At 49.4% G+C, this 19,677-nt stretch overlaps 1 protein-coding gene across 2 annotated transcripts in view; it reads right to left on the reverse strand.

Moving 5' to 3' along the window:
- Positions 1 to 17,835: 17,835 nt before the first annotated feature.
- NLGN4X (neuroligin 4 X-linked) overlaps positions 17,836 to 19,677 on the reverse strand; it is a gene marked incomplete at both ends in the record, with an annotated part of 134,510 nt that continues 132,668 nt past the window's right edge. For both annotated transcript variants that reach the window (XM_084258031.1, XM_084258030.1), the window contains one exon: positions 17,836 to 18,685. In XM_084258031.1, the coding sequence (XP_084114157.1) occupies positions 17,836 to 18,685 (850 nt within the window). The remainder of the gene's footprint in view (positions 18,686 to 19,677) is intronic.

A 19,677-nucleotide genomic window follows, 5' to 3' on the forward strand; every position in this document is an offset into this window, starting at 1 on the left:
GCCGCCCCTGATTTAACTCAGCACACCGCGGGGGCTGGAATTGAAGACGCAGGGCAGACACCCAATCGTGGATGGTCTCCAAAGAGTCAGAAGTCTCGCATTTTTCTCCCAAAATAAAATTATTTAAGATGGCAAAGTCGTTTTTGTTGTGCTGTGTTTCTGGGTAGCCTGTGTTGGAGGTAAGAGGATTAACTCAGATTTCTAGGTGACTCTATATAAGGAAATTTACAGTTTTCTGTTTTGTTGTTGGTGTGAATTTCAAGGTGTGTCATCTCAGTGTCCACATGAAGACTCAGCTAATCCCCTCTAGGTGGGCTGGAATGTGGCATCGTCTCAGTGAATGGTAAGAGGGAAATTATGAAAAGCTGTGTTCTTAGCATCGTTGAGAAAATAACCAAAAATATTAAAATGTTGATTTCCAGTCTGAAATGTAGATAGATAAATGGATGGATGGATGGATGGATGGATGGATGGATGGATGGATGGATGGAGGATGGATGGATGATGAATGGATGATGGATGGATGGTTGATGGATGATGGTGGATGATTGATGGATGGATGATGGATGATGGATGGATAATGGATGGAAGGTGGATGTATGGATGATGGATAGATGATGGGTAGATGATGGATGATGGAAAGATGGTTGATGGATGATGGTGGATGGATTGTTGATGGATGATGGATGATTGATGATGGATGTGTGATGGATGGATGATGGATGGATGATGGTGGATGATTGATGGAGGATGATGGATGGATGATGGATGGATGATGGGGGATGGATGGATGATGGGTAGATGATGGATGATGGATGGATGGTTGATGGATGATGGTGGATGGATTGTTGATGGATGATGGATGATGGATGCATGATGGATGATGGATGGATGATGGATGATGGATAGATGATGGATGGATGGTCGAATGGATGATGGATGATGGGTAGATGATAGGTAGGCGGCTAGATAATAGATAGATAACATAAGAAAATATAATTGGATTTACGAAAGAAATTTTGTGACATCTTTGATGGGATTCCTGTTTCCCCACCTCTTCTCCAGCACTTGTGGTTGGGGGGGGGTTCTTTTTAATATGCACAAAGGTGGCATCTTCATGGATGATCCATGCAAGGGTTGAAAACCCCCAACACAGTATTATGTGCTCAAGTACACAGGTTCCTCTTTCTGCTCAAGGTCAATAATATTGACCAGTTATCCACAGAAGTTTGTGATTGAAAGGAGCATCATCACTGACACCTTGTCTGACTTTGCTGATATCTTGAGAAATGTCCCCCAAAATTTCTTGTCGTTTAGGGAACCCATCTGTCAGCTCTTAAAATAACAACCAGTGATACCTGTTTTTAACGGCAGCAAAGATTTCTGTAAAAGTTAAGAAATCAACATCTGACAAATTCCTCAAGATCCACACTGTTCAAATCTAAGTAGAAAATATAATGAAAGCAAAAACAAAAAAACTCTGCCCCATAATTGAATCCACATAATGGTACCCCAATTCTTTCAGACTTATAACTAAAAAAGAAATGTACAAAATACATCCACGGTGTGTTTTTTTTTTAAATTGGGACAGATGAAGAATGACGTATTCATAAATGTCTTTTTGGGGTTAAGATTACTTTTATTAGTCTTATAATTTCCTACTTTCACAGGATAGTAAAATAGTTTCCAATTTATTGAAATTTATTATTCCACGGAGCTTGATTACTTCATCAGGCCACCGTAGGATGAAGATGCTCCGTTTTCAATCTGGTCTCTGCCAAAATATCTAGTGAGAACATTTGGGATTACAAATCTTATTTAAAGAACCGCATCATTTGAAGCTGAAATTAAATATGTAAATGGTAATGATTTATTTTATACAAATCAAACTCACATAAATAATTTCATATTAACATATGTACAAGCAATTTGCTCTTATTGATGCTGGTAGATTGATCAGCTCTCATAAATGTTGAATTACTTGTATCTCACACGCACACGCTCAGGCACATTTTTTCTTAATTGTGAAACTACAAGCAGGCTTTGATTGAATTCCGTCTCAGCTGTAAGAAATGACTATAATTTGAAGGTGAAACTGGCATTTTTTTTATTTGCTGGCAAGAAGAAATGCTCTGGGCACAGAATTTGCTGGACATACAAGGACCAGGGGGGGAAATAATGGGATGATTTACTGAGAATAACTGTGGTTGTTTGACGCCCCTAGAGCGTTCTGGCTGCCTAAGAAATCACATGTGACATTGACTCGGGGAGCCAAGTCTCCCCTGGAACTAAAACCAAAGGCAAAATGAATAAGGGGTCTCGTTTCGGGAATAGCCAGCGTCTCCGACGTGGCCCTGCTTCTCTCCGTAGCTTTACTTAGCGCCCTTCCTGAGTAACCAGCTACGTCCAGCGGCCGAGTAGTAGCCAAGTTCACTCTTGGAAAGTCCTTCAATCTCGAGAGTTTCTTCTTCTTGGTTCGTTTTCCGTCTTCAAATTTCACAGCAGGTTCACGGTCTCCAGCAACTGACCTCATCTTCTCTGCCGCCCCTCCAAGCTTTCCTGGAGCACAATCCTTTATATTTTTCTTTGTAAATTTCTGTGCACCCAGATGCTTCAATTGGTGTTTTCTGTCTTGTGATTTGACTGTTGTTGACTCTTGGCCTTTTCTCTGTAGATGGCTTGAGGACAGACACTGTGCTTTTTATCCTGAGATACTCAGCGCCCAATTGCACTGTCTACCCACAGGCTAATGTTGAGTGTGAGTTTTGTAAGAACAAGATGAACGATCACTTCATAAATAAATATTACCGAATGTCTGTGTTTCTCTGTACTGCACATATACGAGACCATCTGGCATTTTTCTGGCTCCTCCTGAGTTATTTTGCTTAACGTCATGGCCCCCAGTGCCATCCATGTTGACACAAATAGAAAGAGTTCGTCTTTTGCATAGCTGTATAGTATTCCACACCCCCCACATCTTCCTAATCCATTCCTCTGAGTTCGGGCACGTGTGTTAACTGCTCTTGGGTGCTATGTTTCTACAGTTTGGCCATTGTAAATAGGACTGCAAAGAACACGAATCAATAATTTTGTATTCTTCACAGTGAAATTGCTGGATTTTATGTCAGATCCATTTCTAATATTTTTAGAATCCCCATCCTGGTTTCCACAGGGGCTGAAACAATCTACTTTCCTGCCAACCGGGTTCCTTTCTGTCCACATCTTTTATGTAACTTGGGAAAAGCTGTTTCTGTTAAACCTCGCGACATTTACTTGCTCGAGTGGAATTCTATTTGCATTAATAATTCTTGAAATTACCTCAGCTGAATATTTTATTATAATGATCCTTGGCGTTGCGAGAAAATCTGAGCTTTCAACGGTTTCTTAAAAAATATTAAGACTTTGATTAATCGTATAATTAGAACCAACATCATTCTTTCTTTTCTTTTCATCCTGTTTTGCTCCTGCCCCCATCGATCTGTCTGTAGTTTCTTATTTCCCAGCAGCTCTCGCCCATCCTTGTTTCCCGTTTCGTAGATTTACCTCTGACGCTGCAGATGGGGAGAAATTAGAACGCAGGCGTCATTTAGTTTCGGTAAGGAAAGGCGGCATAACGGGGTTGCTTTTTGGTTCGAGAAAGAGGGTTAGAATTTGAGTCCCGTTGATCGGTGCCGTGAGGGCGAGCCATTGCAAAGGGGCTTTATCACCTTATGCACGGCCCAGGTATTATTTGATTATTATTCCTAATTTCTGAGAAGCTCTTTATAGTTCTAAGTGAATTGCTTCCTGAAATTGAATGTTAAGACAGACTTGGAGAACTGTGAAAAGCTCCAGCGAGGTGGTGCTTGCCTGGATTTTCTCAACTGGGGCCTGGAAATTCTCCCACTGCGTGTTATTATTTTTCTTCCTGACTCCCCAGCGGCTGCTTCATCGAAATTCCACAGGAATTCTGCTCTCGTGGCTTACCGACCCTTCTGCTTACTGTGGTTCAATCAACACTCTGTGTCCTCGATCAAATGGGTAAACTCAAGTCCATGATGAAAGAGGACCAGGGTGGTGTTTAAGGTTTTCAATCTTGAGATGCACTGACGTCATTTTACTAACTTGGGGTTAGTTTTGTGGATGCTCTGGGGACCTGGAGCCTCGGGTGAAGCAGGTGGCTGTGGATGGGTTCCAAATGGACGCCAACCACAGTGGTCAAGAGACCTGTGGATTTTGAACGGAAAGAAGATTAAAGGGAACATGACAACCACTTAAAACTATTTGTGGGATTGTGATTTGTGCCATGATTTGTCAAATATTGCATCAAAAGGCGGAGCCTCCGGATGGGACATCTGGAAAGCAGCAAAGAGGTGGACTCTCTGGGAAATGCATGAGGAAAAAGACTTGTATATTTCAAGCAAGGCTGGACGCCAGCTTTTGCAAACAAGCGGAGCCTATGAATGGAACCCGGCAAATATTTTTGAATACATTAAAGAATGAATAGGTAATAAAGCAGAGGAGCCTCATCTGGGGCGAGACAGAATGCGCTTACTCAGTAGGCAGCAGATGAGATTTTTATTATCAAGATAGAGCCAGATTCAGAAATGGCAATGGGAATGATCAACTCTTAGAAAGGAGATGCAATTCCAGGGGAAAGAGGCGAAAAGCAGCATATTTGGGTTCTGGCACCGTCAGTTCCGTGGCCGCCACCCTCCTTCGACTACCCCCAGGCAGCTCCTCTGAGCCTGCATTTTATTCCGGGAGCTTGAAATACCGCGTGGCTTTGGCGTCAAGTCAAGCGTTGGCCCTGGATCACGGCGGCGGCTCCTGCTTTGCTCACTAAACCAACTTTCCCTGAGAGACAGGTAGACGGAAAGACGCCGGCAGCTCCTTGGGTCACATCTTGGTTTTCAAAGTCACATTTGTTTTCTTGGTCTTGTTTTTTTAAAGATTTATTTATTGATGCATACAAGCGCTGGGGTGCAGGCCGGAGGTGTGGGCTGGGGGTGAGAGGACTCCCCAGAGGGAGAGTGGGGAGCAGAACAGGTGGATTGCTGAGATCCACTGCTCAGGGGAGCTGCAGGGAGACAGGAGGGGTCTGCTGCGCCCTGTGGGTAGCCCCCTGGCCAGCCGGGATGGAACTCCTGCTGCAGTGGCTGGTGATAGCTTGACAGCGCTGAGACTTAACCCCTGCACCCCCAGGGAGGCCCCAAAGTAACATTTGAATCTCACATTGTTGACAGGCAGACCCAGGGGGATCCTGGAACCCCCAAACTTGCACCCTCCTAATGGGTTCTGCATCCACCACAAAAGGACGAAGCAGAGACTTCTTGTGCAAGAACTTCAGCAGGCTCGGTGTGCAGACGGACAGGAGGGGAGAGAATCGTCTCCGGATGCTACACCCACAACTGCCCGTCCCCTCTGGGTCAATGCCCAGCCCAACAGGGTTGGCCCAAAGCAGAACCCCTGAGGCCCCAGAACTCGCCACACGTCTAAGGCATCTTCTGGGGGGGACGCACAGGAAAGGGGCAGGCGGGGCCAGGCAGGTCCGGGAGGAAAGGAGCAAAATCAAACCACAAAGCGAGGTCAGGGCCGCCCCGTCAGCTCCCCGCGGCCCTCACCGCGTCTCTCCCGAGCGTCTGCACGTGTCTCTGCTCCACGCGTCTCCCGCTGCGTCTCTCAAGTCCCTGGAGCGAGTCCCAAGCTGAGTGGCCAAGCGCGTCTCCTCCGTCTGGCTCCTCCCATGCCCCTCCCCGTGTCTCCCCTGGCCCCTCGACAGCCTGGGCAGGGCACAGGCCTCTCCTGTTTCTGTGGAGACCCTCTGTTCCAGAGTCTGGGGCGCCTGCCGTCCCGGGTCAGCCGAGTCTCCCAGACATGCCCCCAGCCCTGCTGCGTCTAAGATCCCCTCGGCCACGGCCCCCAGCTTCAGGGACGCCCCAAGACAAAGGTCTCAGGCCGCCACACCTGGACTCGCACCCCAAGAAAATAAATGCGTCTTCACCCCTATTTTGTTGTGATGTGGGGTGCAGGGCTGGATGCCACCCAACAGGCAGCTGCAGACGCGTGCGCCTCCGTGGCAGGCATGACCGAGGGCAGATGTTCCAGGGAAGTGAAGTGTAGCAGCTGCTGGCCCGGGGCGATGAATCCGAAATGGGGAGCGCTCGGCAAAACTCAAATGCGGCTCGTTCTCTGCTGCAACGTCTGATTCTCTGCCGTTTTCTGCTTCGTTTCTGTCTGCTCGGCTCATCGAATTGCTGTCGGCCAAGACAGCCCCCGAATTTGAGGCATCGCGTTTGCAAACGCAGCTGAATGCAGTGGTTTCTGGTTTCTGGGTCTTTCCTGTCGCCCCCTGGAATCTTTGGCCCTGGGGCGCTCCCCCAAAGTCAGAGCACGAGTCGGGATAGTTTGATGCTGGGACAAAACGCTTGGGTGGCTGCCGTGGGGTGGGGGGCTTGGGGTCACGCACGGAAGAAGCAGCCAGAAGGGGTTCGTGGGTGTCGACGGGTTAGAAGGAACCGCTCTGAAGTGCAAATGAGAAATTCTCTACCTTCATCTGATCAAATTATTGCTAATTAGGTCTTTTCAATCAACAGGAGGAGCCATACGTTCTCCAGGCGATGAATAAATTCTGGAACAAACTTATGCAAATAGTGATTTTGCTCCTTTAATCAAACGGGCTCTGGTGGGTGAGCACTAAATTAAACATTAAATATCTGCGTTCCTTTGATGTTGGAAATCTCTTGTTCATTATTGCAACAGCAAGTTCAACACAACTCACTACAGGAGGATGAAAAAGACCTGAATGGTGATGAGTCGATTTAACTCCGTTTTGCCCATTAAGTCGCAAAGGAGACTCGGGGCTCATCTATATTTCAGCAGGACGTGTCTGTGGAAGCCGAAGCGCCGCCGCTGGCATCTCGCACCAGGCCAGGCGGAGCTCGCGGAGGGCAGGGCTGTTTCTTTTGCGATCGCGAAAGACAGAATGAGGAGAGTCGGTCTGAAATTTCAGCTCAAGCGAGCTCAGCTCGACTTCAGCCAACGCAGTTGGCACAGACGGGCACACGCGCCCTTGGCGTGTTGCACAGCAGCGGCAGCTCTGTCAGCTCCAGCTCCATGCCGGGGAAAACACGGGATCCCAAGCGCTGTGGTTATTCTCTTCAAAATCTGATGTTGAGCCATATTTCACTTTTTTAAAGAGATTTCTCTATTTATGCATGTAGGGACTGGGGTACAGGCCAGTGGTGCAGGGGTGGGGGAGTGAGAGGACTCACCGGAGACAACGTGGGGAGCAGAACTCAATGTCACCGTTCCCCAATTTTTATTGAACGCAGTGAAAGTATTTCCAGATTGAGGTGGAGAGAATGGTAACGAAAATGGGGTTCACGTGTCCTTGGGGTGGGTTGACTTGGCTCCTGAGTGCGAGGACTCGCCGGGGCTGTTCCTGGGCTGCTTCTGGCAGGTGCAAGGAAAGGGGAGCCCATGGGACTAAGAGGGGTGCCATGAGACCATAAATTCACCCTCATTTGAAAGGGTCTCAACAGCCATGCAGGTGTGGGTGCGGGCGGTGGTGAGGGCTTCCTAGACCTCAGGAGGGTCTCACCTTTGGGGTCACACCGCCTAGGTGGACACACCGCCTTGGCCACCATCACCACCACGTCCTGTTCCACCTGAAACGGCGCTGCCTCTTCTGACACCAGCACAGAGCACCTCCTCCTGGCCCTCCGTGGCTCCCTGGAGGCCGCACCTGCTGCAGACGGGCTCACCCCGAGTCTAACGCTGATACCATGCGGGATAAAAAGAGAGAAATGAGCAGGTTGATAGTATTTGCTCATTCACGTGACATTGTTGATATAAACAATGTGGCTCAAATTGTTTGACGAAATGGACCAGGTAAGTATAGCCTCGAGGGTGGAAGATGTTTAGATATTTAGTTATCACAGAGGCGCAGCCATTGAAGCAATCGTTTGAAGTGTGCTGGGCACACACCAGAGACACATCCCCCAGCCATAATGATGATTGTGCATGTATGTGTGCACGTGTGTGTGTGTGTCCTTAGTGAAAATACTTGCTAAAGCAGGAAGCAGAATCCGGCCTTTGGGTTTCCTCCAAGACAGGCTAGACATCGCACCAACTGGCCCGGGGAAGCTTTGCCCTCAGGGCTATCACCTTTCCATGTTTGCAGCGATGGCTTTTACGTTGTCGGGTGGATAATGAGGAGAGATTTGCCATGGTGGATGCCAAGGTAACGCCAAAGGAAGGATGACTTTGGTGGGTGTCTTTGCACCAAAGAGTGTGCAAATCATCCTGAAAGTCAAGATTTGTGTTCAACTCTTATCTATATGACTGCATCAAGAGGATGTGGTATATATACGCAGGGGAATATTATGCAGCCATCAAAAAGATAAATCCATGCCATTTGTGGTGACAAGGATGGAGCTAGAAGGGATGATGTGATGCTCAGTGAAATAAGTCAGAAGGAAAAAAGAAAAATATTGGAGGGTTTCACTTATAGGAGGAATACAGGGGAGTCAAATAAAGGCTCAGAAAAATATTATAATAATAAGGAAACAAAACTAGCAGGCCACCATGCATCAGAGACATTCTGTGAGGGAGGGGGAGGAAAAGGCATCAAAACTGGGGAGAGAAGATCATAAGAGACTATGGTGATGGCTCACGGGTGAACTGGGGGTGGGGATTTTATGGGGACTACACAATGATGTAAAAGACATAAATAAAAACACATATATTAAAAAATCAAATGTTATCTAGTGCATTTAGCAATGAAGAAGTGTCCGATGGTCAAGTTGGAAAGGCGAGTTTAAAGTCGACCTGACCTACAGGTCTTTGAGTATAAAACACCTAAAATATGCATTATGTCACGTCTGATATATAGGAAAGGCAGCTGAGCCCTCACTACTATGTAAAAATAAATATAAAGACGTCCTGCTGATGAAGAAATTCAGGGGAAGTTTCCCTGCATCTTTGTGCTCCATAAAAATCTTGGGGAAACTGTGCAGCCCCTATTTCTCCACGTCACGGGTTCTCTTTGCACCCCAAAGGGCGAACAGGGTTTAAACTCTTAGCACAGTGTGTGCGTGTGTGTGTTAACGACGAGGGCGACTGCTTTTAGTTTACTTCTGCAGAAATCCGATCATGCACCGAAATGAAAACAGCGTGCCCGACCGTTTGGTTGTGTTTACTGTTCTGCAGGGAAGTGTCTTGTCACGCGCGTGCTCGCACACCCATCTGGACAAAGAGCAGGGAGACGCCTGTGAGTCGCTGCAGACCAGACACACGGCCCTTTGCTCCTTTTTTTTTTTTTGGTTGCAAAGTCATCACCAAGAGCTCGATTCTGAATAAAGAGTCGAGGAGACGCCCCGGCGAGGGGTATGTTTTTGGGGTTTTGGTCCCCACTTGCAAACTGCAGATCACAGGGTCTTGGTGGATTGTGAAAAGCAGGGACATTCGCAGCTGGTTCTGAATGGAAGGCGCAACGAGAGGGGACCAGCACAACTGTCTCCTGTTTTGGAGCAACTATTTCCAGAACTGACCGTTCATCTTCCATGTTCGTTGCAATTGATTACGTGACAAAATAATGTGCTTGTTGCCCATTAAAATCTCGGTGGTGTTTGTTCAGGCCTCAAACAGCATCAGGCTTGGCCTCCCACTCTTGTTTCGGAGAGTTGCTGACACGTATCTGTTCCGGTAAGTCAGCAGGGCGGAAGGATTGGCCTTGCCAGGCCCACTGGACTGGTTACTGGGAGGAGATTTCTTTTCCCCTATGTCATTTTGACCTTGGACTTGGTCTTGATGAAAGCTTAGGAGAAGTCAGAGACTGTCACGAGGAACTTGTGGGTCTGCACAGCTCACTTGGGATGGTGGCGGAGGTTGTGGGGTTTGGTGGAGGATGTGGTGTGGCCCCGTACACCTGAAGACGGTGAACCTGAATCCCTCGACCACAGACAGTGCTGTAAACCAACATTCGCTCAATTAAAAATATATATAAAATGAACAAATAAAACGTGGTTTCATCACACGGGCGATTCCAATGTTGAGTATCACAAAACAAACCTAAAATCGTTAAGTCGATACTATAGCTAAGATAAGGAAATAACCTCAGTGCCCCCAACCAGATGAGTGGATCAAGAAGATGTGGTCTCTATACATGGTGGAGTACTACGCAGCCATCAAAAAGGACAAACTGATGCCATTTGCAATGACATGGAGACATCTAGAAGGGATGATGCTTAAGGAAAAAGATAAATATCAGATGCTTTCAATTAATATGAAATGTACAGAAATCGAACAAAAGGTCATGAAAAAAACTCTGCAGTGTGCTCAGGTGTGAGGGGGGTGGCATGGCGTGCAAGGGTGAGGTCGTGAAAACGGGAAGCTGTCGGGTTCCTCAAATTCCCTAAAGGGCACTGGGTATCTGTGCTACCTGGGCATATCCGAGAGTCACTGCTAAGCTCTGAAGGGCAGAGCCCTGTGGCTTCCAACCCTGGCCGTTTCCTCTCGGTTGTTCAGTTTGAGCCGCTAAATCCACGTCTGTCCTCACGCGTTGTCATCAGTCAAATGGAATCGTCGACACCAGGGCAGTAGAGCCGGATTGAAAGGCCTGATGCCTGGAGCTTAGAATTGATTTGACAATCGAGCACGACTGATTTGTAAATGATGAGCTGAGGCCGTGAAAAACAAAACTCTGAAAGCGTTAGCTCTAAGAGCGGCGCTGTAAGCGGCGTGTGCCCTCAGCCAGGGTCCCGTGCTTCTCGTTATCATGATTTGGAGAAAGTTTCCTTCAACGTGAGCGGTCACATGAACGCCAGGAAACGCCTCAACGAGCACCTCACCGTACCTGAGTAATTCATACCGTCAAGAGCAGGGGCAGCCGGAAGGTGTCTGTTGTCAAACGGGCCCATGAAATTCTCTCCTTATAAAAAAGGGAGACAAGCAGGAAATTGAGGGCCACGAGAAAGCTGTCAGTGGACGCGTTGAGGAAAAGGGGGTGCAGATCTCACTCCCAAGCACAGGATGCTTTCCCAATACTGGACATGGGTCTGGGTCTGACCCCCCCAGATTTTATGGGGCATTTTTGAGAGTTGCATGTACGTTGACTGCCCCATTTTCTTCCTCCGTCCACGGAAACACCGAACGTCCCGGGATCTTTTCGGCCGTCAGCCGCAACTAGTGGTCTCACTGCAGAGGCTCCCGCCCACCCTCTCAGGGATAATGACCTTGAAGTCTAAGGACGTTCCTGTACTAGATTTCACCTGTTTCTTCCAGCCAGCTTTTTGCCTCTTTGGCCAGATGTGGATCCGCAGGCATGAGTGGGTCTTAATACCGATAATCACTTTATGGGAAGACGCAGATCAAAGGGCTTTCCCTCAAGACCATCTTTTAAAAATAGAATAAAGAGGATCGCAGACACGACGCTATTTTACTTCCCTGGAAATACTTTTCTCCAGGCAGTCCAGAAAACACCAGGCTGGAGTTCGTTTCGAGGAAATTCCGAGACATTAAAAATAGCCGCGGTGGCTGGCTGCTCTGTGAGGAGTCTGGTAATTAAAGGCTTAGTCACGGTGGGTTCACGGCGCTGAAGCGAGTGGAAGAATATTAACCTCGTGGCAAGGTCGAGCACGCAGCCAAGGATGAGGGGAAAACAAGGACAAACTGCAACTCCTTTAAGCAAAAACAGGGCGGACCCTGCGCATTCTCGGCACCAGTGTCGGCGGCTCCTTGTCCTGCAGGCCCTTCCCGGCACTTGCTGTATCTGGTCTCGTTGATGCGAGTCTTTCTCACAGGACGACGTGGCATCTCACTGTGCTTTGAGTGGTCCAGCCCCTGTGGAAAGCAGCATGAGGGTTTCTCAAAAGACTAAAAATGGATCTGCCAGACGACCCAGCAATTCTGCTCCTAGGCAGGGACCCAAACAACATAAAAAGAGGAATTCAAAAGGAAGCCCGCACACCTGCGTTTATTGCAGCCCGATTTACAACAATCAAGATAAGGAAACAACCTAAGTGCCCCGGGACAGGTGAGAGGATTGGGAAGACGTGGTCTGCGCACACAGCGGAATACTACACAGCCATCAAAAATGACAACCGCTTGCCATTTGCAGCAACATGGATGGAGCCGGAAAAGATGATGCTGAGGGAAATAAGCCAGAAGGAGAAAGATTAAAACCAGACGATGCCACATCCAAGTGGACTAGAGAGAAACCAGGCAAACACGGGCTTTAGGATCAGTGTTTGAAAGCTGAGCACGCGTCTGAGGCATCCAGATGGTACCAGGAGGGAAGGGGTAAGAATGCGGGATGGCTCCGAGGGAGAGGTCAGTGGAGTATGGTGGACTCTGGGTGCGAACGTGGTGGGAGAACTCACCTGACAGGAGAATCCTGTGCCGCGGATGAAGAACAACATGGATAACTCAGCTCCCGGCTGAAGGGGATGGACGTCCAGCCGTCCTCAGCATTACCAAGCCAGAAGGAATCCCTGCTCCCCCAGCCTCCTGACGCCACCGAGGGCAAATACGATCCTTGTTGAGACTCTCAGAGGCCCCACCCGAGGGCGCTCCGTGACCGGCTGCCCCCAGGCTTCGGGCAGTAACTGGCTAGTTCACTTCTGACCAGCTGAGGATGCAGTGAGTGATCTCTGCACCCTTGGATGTCCCGGGCTGTCTCCACCATCATAGGTGGCTCTGGCTGCTGCCTCCCTGCTCCCCTGGGACCCCCCACTCAGATCATCTCGCCACCCCCAACAGTGCGCCCCAAACACTATGCGTTAGGTGGGAGCCAGCAAGATAGCCAAACCCCAGGCCCACCAGATTCCTGGGCTTGGAGATGGCCCCAAACATCAAGGGCCCCTCGAAACCCTGCACTGTGGCCGCCATCTCCTCTCCACATGTCCTGCTTTCGAGGGGCTGCACCAGCTGGATTTCGTCTCATGCGTCAGCCTGCACTTTGAGGACTTGGGGACGAAGCCATGAGCCCCGGCTTATGACATCTGACTTGGGGTGTGCGGTTCTGTGTGCCCAGGACCTGCCAGCCATCTCCTTGGTGCCTCCACTGGGAGAGACATGGCTGAACCCCAACTCCTGCCAGCTGCTGCTGGGGGTGGGGGCATCCCCAGCACCCAGGGCCTCTGCCGTTCTGCCTCACGTTCCGGAGGAGGAGAGTGTTGTCGCGTTTTTAACAGGGCTGGGGAGACGGAGACCTCAGGGAAGCTTGATGAATGAATGAATGAATGAATGAATGGATGGATGAACAAATGAGTTGAACGCACACATTTACCCTCGATTAACTTGGAACGGCCAAGCGTGCACAAAATGGTGAAGAATACAGTGGCCCTCCACGCAGTACAGGTCACATGCGCCTGTATCGATAAAATACCACATCTTTGCCAAAATTAATAAATATTTATGTTGTTATGCGTGAGAATAGAAATGCAGGCTTACATCTAGAACACAAAACGTGAAATATATGCATTTTACATAATCTATAAATGTGTGATATGTATGATTTTTATTTATGTGAAGATGTGTTGCAGATTCTATATGGCATGATCTATTTTAATGTGTATCATGGGTCTTCATGTAGGTAATGAAATATGGATTCTATTTTGTGCATTACCTATTTATATGTGAATATACATAATTAAAGCATATACATAATATATATATTTGATTTGCATATTTAGTCTATAGACTGTTTATGTCAGAGACTTTATAGCCTATAGCTGTTATTGCAGGTGGATATAGATTATATCTAGCATTTATCTACCCACCTAGCCTCTCTATGTATCTAACTATCCTTCCGTCCAATCATACATCATATATATCCTTTATCATCTGTCTATAACCTACCTATATCATCTATAAAGCTATATATTCATCTAATTATCCTTCCATCCAATCATCCATTATTTACCAATGCATCCATCATCCATTCATCATCTTCCTGTAACTTATTATCTATGTATCATCTATCTACCGACCTGTGTATCATCTGTCAATCATGCAGCCAGCCATGATGTATGTATCTATCTACTCCTCCATCATCTATCTATAGGTTGTATCTATCATTTATCTATCCACCCAGACTATCTGTCTAATCTATCTATCAAATCATCCATCCAGTCTTCTATCTCATCTTCCATCCAAGCATCGATCTATCATGTATCTATGCATCTGTGATCCACTTATCATCTATCTATAACCTATCTATACTGTCTGGATATCTAGTTATCCCTCAATCCCAACAGCCATGCATCTCTCTCTGTGTGAATGTATGAATTTATCCTAACAATACTTCCATCCAATCATTCATCTACTCTAGATCTATACATCTACCATCCAGTAATCATCACCTATAACCTACTTATCTTTACCATCTATGTATCATCCATCTACCCTCTATCCCTCTACCCATCTATCAATCGATTGATAATTTTCCTTCCTTCCAAGCATCCAGTGATCATCTCTCCATTCATAATCTGTCATCTATCTATCCATCCATCCATCCTCTATCCATCCATGCATCTATCTATCCATCCATCCATCCACCCATCCATCCGTCTATCCATCCATGCATCTATCTATCTATCTATCATCTATCCATCCATCCATCCAACCATCCACCCATATAACCATCTATCCATATATCTACCCATCCACTCATCTATCTATCTACCTATCTGTCTGTCTATCCATGCATGCATCTATCTATCTATCTATCTATCTATCTATCTATCTATCTATCTATCCATCTATCATCCATCCATCCATCCATCCATCTAACCATCTATCCATCCATCCACGCATGCATCTATCTATCTATCTATCTATCTATCTATCTATCTATCTATCTATCTATCGATGGATCGATCGATCTGCCTTCCTACCTACCTATCCATCCATCCATTGGTCTATCTATTTATCTATCTATCTATCTATCTATCTATCTATCTATCTATCTATCTATCTATCTATCTATGTATGTATCTGTCTATTTATCTCTATCTGTCTTCTCTGAGGCTGACATACGGCAAAAGACATGAGAACACTTCGAAAAATGCAGACACACACAGCCGAAGCCCACCAAGGGCTATTGTTCCCGATCGCATGACCAGCTGACCAGTGGGTGACGAGCCTGCACCCGAGTTAGAAACAGCAGCACACGCTCTTGACGTGATTTAATCCCTGCTGCTGCTGGTTGCACGTTTCCGAGCCTCACCTTCTTGCACGTTAAGTCAGGACTCAGCGGGACTAAGAGACATCAGGTGGGAGCAGGGCCTGCTAGGAGGGTGGTCCCAGCCGTCAGCTCTCACCAGGTCACATCGATCTTCCGCCTCGGGCACTGTCCAGTCGAAGACCTGACTCTGCTTGAAGACTGGCCCCAACCAGGTTGACAGCGTGAGGAAGTGACTATGTGCGCCCAAGCCCCACAGTGGAAGATGATGAAGCCAGACGGAGCTGCAGACACCCCCTTTCCTGGGGAGCTTGTCTGCACCCCGCAACCAGCAGGGCAGAGGGCAAAAGCAAACGGGGTTAAACCAGCTACGAAAGAAGGAAGGACGCGTAATTATTTGCACAAAGCATTAGAAAATACTGTGATATTTTATTATTAAAAATGCTGCTGAAAAGTTTATACATATGTATCCAGCCATATATATCTTCTATCATTACTTAAGGCAAAATGAAAAACAAAACCGCGAAATAATAACCCAACAAACCACTGAACCCTGCGTGCCTGTGGAGCTTGAGAATAAAAGCTTACCAAAGTTGTGGTTTTTTTTTTTATTAATTTTTGACTTATCTTTTTTCTCATTTTTTTGGTCTTTATTTCCTCTTTTTTATAGATAGCAAGTATATTTTATGCTCATAGAACTCTATGAAGATTCTATAACTTCTTTCCATGTAGAAATAAGGTATCGTTGAAGGTGTATTAAATTGCTTTTCGTCATAATCCTCTGTAAAAGCTAAAGTTATTTCACTTAACAATGACTGTGTTTTTTTTTTTTTTCCCTTACCCAAATGTCACAAGCCTGATAAGTTACTGTGCATATTGCAGAAGACAAGTGGAAATACTAAACAGATTCACATCACAGACATACCAACCCACGTGGTGGCCAAGACCGTGTCCTGGCGGGCCGGGGACAGACAGCTGAGAGATGGGTGGAGCAGGGGCCGAGTGGCCGATGAGCTTTCGCGGGGGACGCAGTGGGGACGGGGGTGGGGGGGGGTGGGTCTCCTGCAGGACAGCTGCTGCCTGGGGCTCTGCTCACGTCGGCATGTGCAAAGCGTCGCGCTGGGGGCCAAGCCGGAGAAGGAACGGAATGCGGGGAGTGACCGGGATGCTTTTCTAAGAACTGCGTTTCTAGCGGGCACCTGGACAGCTGAGCTGTGGGCGCGGGGGCAGCTGCTGGACGACACCCATCCTGGCCGGGGCGAGGGAGGCCGGCGGTCGCCTCCAGCTCAGGCACGTTACCTGCCCACTGAGTGTACACGCTGCAAGGACTTCCGCCGGGCCAAAACAGCAGCACGGGTCATCCCTGCCTTTCCCTCGGACCCCCTCCCACGCTCCTGGAGGAAAATGAGATGAGAACATGGAAAGGTTTGCGGAGGGCACACCTCGGCCCCCGGGACGCCCACTCGAAGTGGGGGAGTCCTTCCCACGGTCTCTCGGGAGACCGCAGCCCACGCCCCTGCCATTGTTTCCCATCGATGGTGACGGACACACAGACCCCACACAGCCACCCCCTCAGACCAGCGCCGGCTGGATCCCACAAGGGGTAGGAAGAAGTAAGGAAACAGCCCCCCGACGTGCTGATCAATGGCGGCCTCGGGGACCACACCCAGACACCCACGTCCGCTCCATCGGATCAGGGAAGCCGAGCAGGTCCTTAGTGGGCACAGCCTGGCGCAGCTGCTGGGAACCCGACTGCCTGGGGCGCCCGCAGAGCCACAGAGGGGCCCTGGCATCGCGCTGCCTGCACCGGGCCCCTGAGCCCCTGAACCTCGCAAATGAATGGTGTCCTAAGAATGCCGTGCATGCAGCGAGCACCCCGCGGGGCGCGCCCGGAGACCCTGCCTGCCCCGCCCGCCGACGCGAACCCCAGGTCTCCGTTCACCGCCGGGGCCTCGGAGGACTGAGCTCCCCCGGGCCGCGTGTGGCTGGGCAGAGCTCTGCTTTTATATACAGATGGAGCACATGGAAGCACAATCTCGCTAGAAGCTCTTTCAAACGGAAAACACCAATAAAAGCTTTGTTTTGTTCTGCCTCGTGTCCCCTGTGTGTGTCGGAACGCACAGCTATGTACACTTTCATTTTTACAAAGTTTCTTAAATAGAGTCCAGACCGGCGAAGCGTCTCTCCGCACAGAAGCACGGGAGGGGCAGAGTCAGGTCTCGCACGTTCCGCACACGGTCCCGCTCGCCCTCCTGTCCGGGCGACAGCGCCGAAGGCTGGGGGCGCCGGGACTCGGTCTCCGCGGAGGCAGAGCCACCGAGGGGTGCGCACGGCACGGGAAGGACTTTCTGTATTTTCAATCGAAATTAAAAAAACGAACTTGGGGAGCCCCGGTTGAGTTCCAGAGCGTGAAGAGTCTCTGGTGACCTCGGGCACGGCCAGGACCCGGCCTTGAAGCGGGACTGCACCTGTCGCGGGCGCCGGCCGCATGTCATGGGGTCACACGCGAGCTCGGGGCAGCCCCGCGGGACGGGTCCACGGGTGGGGGGAAGAGGAAGTGGCCGCCCCTTTGCTCTCCCGTGTTCTCGTGTCTGAAGTCAACGGGAAACCCTCTCTTGCTCGTTGGGTGGGGCCCGGGGGGCACGGAGGGAGCGGAGGGCCCCGCTGAGCTATACCCGCGTGGTGGAGTGTCCGTGCGGCAGGTTGGTGCTGTTCTGGCCTCCGCTGAAGGTGTTGAACGTATGTAAGGGCTGCATCCCCGTCAGCGTGTTGGGGATCATGGTGATGGTGTTGGGCGTCATGAGCGGGATGTCGTCGGGAGAGCGCCGCAGCGTGAGCGTGTAGTCGGGCGGGCAGGTGAGCCGCAGCGTGTCGTGCGCCTGCAGCGACTCGCACTCGTGGTCGTGGTCCAGCTGCTTCATCTGCAGGGACATGATCTCCTCGTTCTGCAGGTGCGCGATGTCGTTGGTGGTGTTCCTCTGCGGGCTGGGCCGCCGGTGCGTCTCGTGGCGCCGCTTGTCCTTCTTGTAGTAGAGCGCGGCGAACGCCAGGATGTTGAGGAACAGCAGGGAGGCCCCCACGGCGATGGTGACGCTCAGCTCGGTGGAGTAATCCCGTTTGGTTTCGATGAGGACGGTGGTGTCCTCGGGCCCCGGCTTGTGGGGGTCCTTAGCGTGCTTGGGGTTGTTGGCGGGGGTGATGGCCGGGCGCTTGGTCGTGGGCCAGATCTTGGCGGGGGAGCGCCGGGTCCCGTAGGGGAAGGAGGTCATGTCGGGGGGCGGGACCTTCGTGGTGGTGGACACGTACTGGAATATCTCGTTGAGGTTGTGCAGGTGAGGCACCAGCTCCAGCCAGAAGGCCACCTTGGTGGCCCGGTAGTGGTCCCTCACCCTGGGCTTCAGGCCAATGTGTAGGTAGAGCTGGTCTTTGGGGTTGTATTTGGACCAGGCCACTTCCTCGAAGCGATTGGGTTTTGTGTGGATGAACTTGGTGTCCTGAGGAACGGGCTGGTTGGGGTCACTGGGGACAGAAAAAGAGAAAACAATGAAAGCAAGTTCTGGGGTTTCTCTTTCAGGTTTCTGGGGTAAAGCTCTTCATCAGATAACATAGGAGATGCCAGTGGCCTGGACTGGTAACAGGTGCAATCTGCATTTATCCTACACGGCTACCATGTTGTCTCGTCTTTGTAATGTCCTCTTGCCTTTATTTAAAAAATAATCCCTGTAGCCTAGTGCCCTAGAACAGATGAGTGGATCAAGACGATGTGCTGGATACAACACACACACACACACACACACACACACACACACACACACACACACACACACACGGAATACTACGCAGCCGTCAAAAAGGAAAACATACCATTTGCAGCAACTTGGATGGAGCTGGAAGGGGTGGTGCTGAGTGAAATAAGTCAAAGGCAAACTTGAAAAGTGACCACAGATCTGACGCATCCAGGAGGGAAGGGAGAGGCAGAAGCAAGAATGGGAAGGTGGGAGGGCACCATGGACCATGGCGGGGGACCATGCGTGCCCTGGGGATGGGAGAGCTACGGTGACCACGGCTGTAGGGAGAATTCCCAGCCTGTGAAAATAGTAACCTGACTATAAAATACTGGTACCCTGTTCAAAATAAAACATTTATCAAATGACGAATTTCTAGAGATGCCTGAAAGAGAAATAATTCCCCTTCGCAGGCCCTAATATTTCTAGTATTTGCTAAAACACGCCACCCTCTTCAATGATTTTCAGGATTTCAAATTTTACTCCTTTTGGGCCTCCCTGGTGGCGCGAGGGGTTGAGCACATCACTGTGGAGCAATCTGCGGCCTCTGCTGCATGAGTTCAATTCCCGCCTGGCCAGGAGCTACCCACAGGCCGCAGCAGACCTCTCTGTCTCCCCGCTGCCCCCTTCAGCAGTGGATTTCAGTGGATCCACCTGTTCTGCTCCCCGCTCTGTCTCTGGTGAGTCCTCTCACCCCCACACTCTGACCTGCTCCCCAGTTCTTGC

The sequence above is a fragment of the Talpa europaea genome (genome assembly GCF_964194135.1).
Source record: "Talpa europaea genome assembly, chromosome: X".
NCBI lineage: Eukaryota > Metazoa > Chordata > Mammalia > Eulipotyphla > Talpidae > Talpa > Talpa europaea.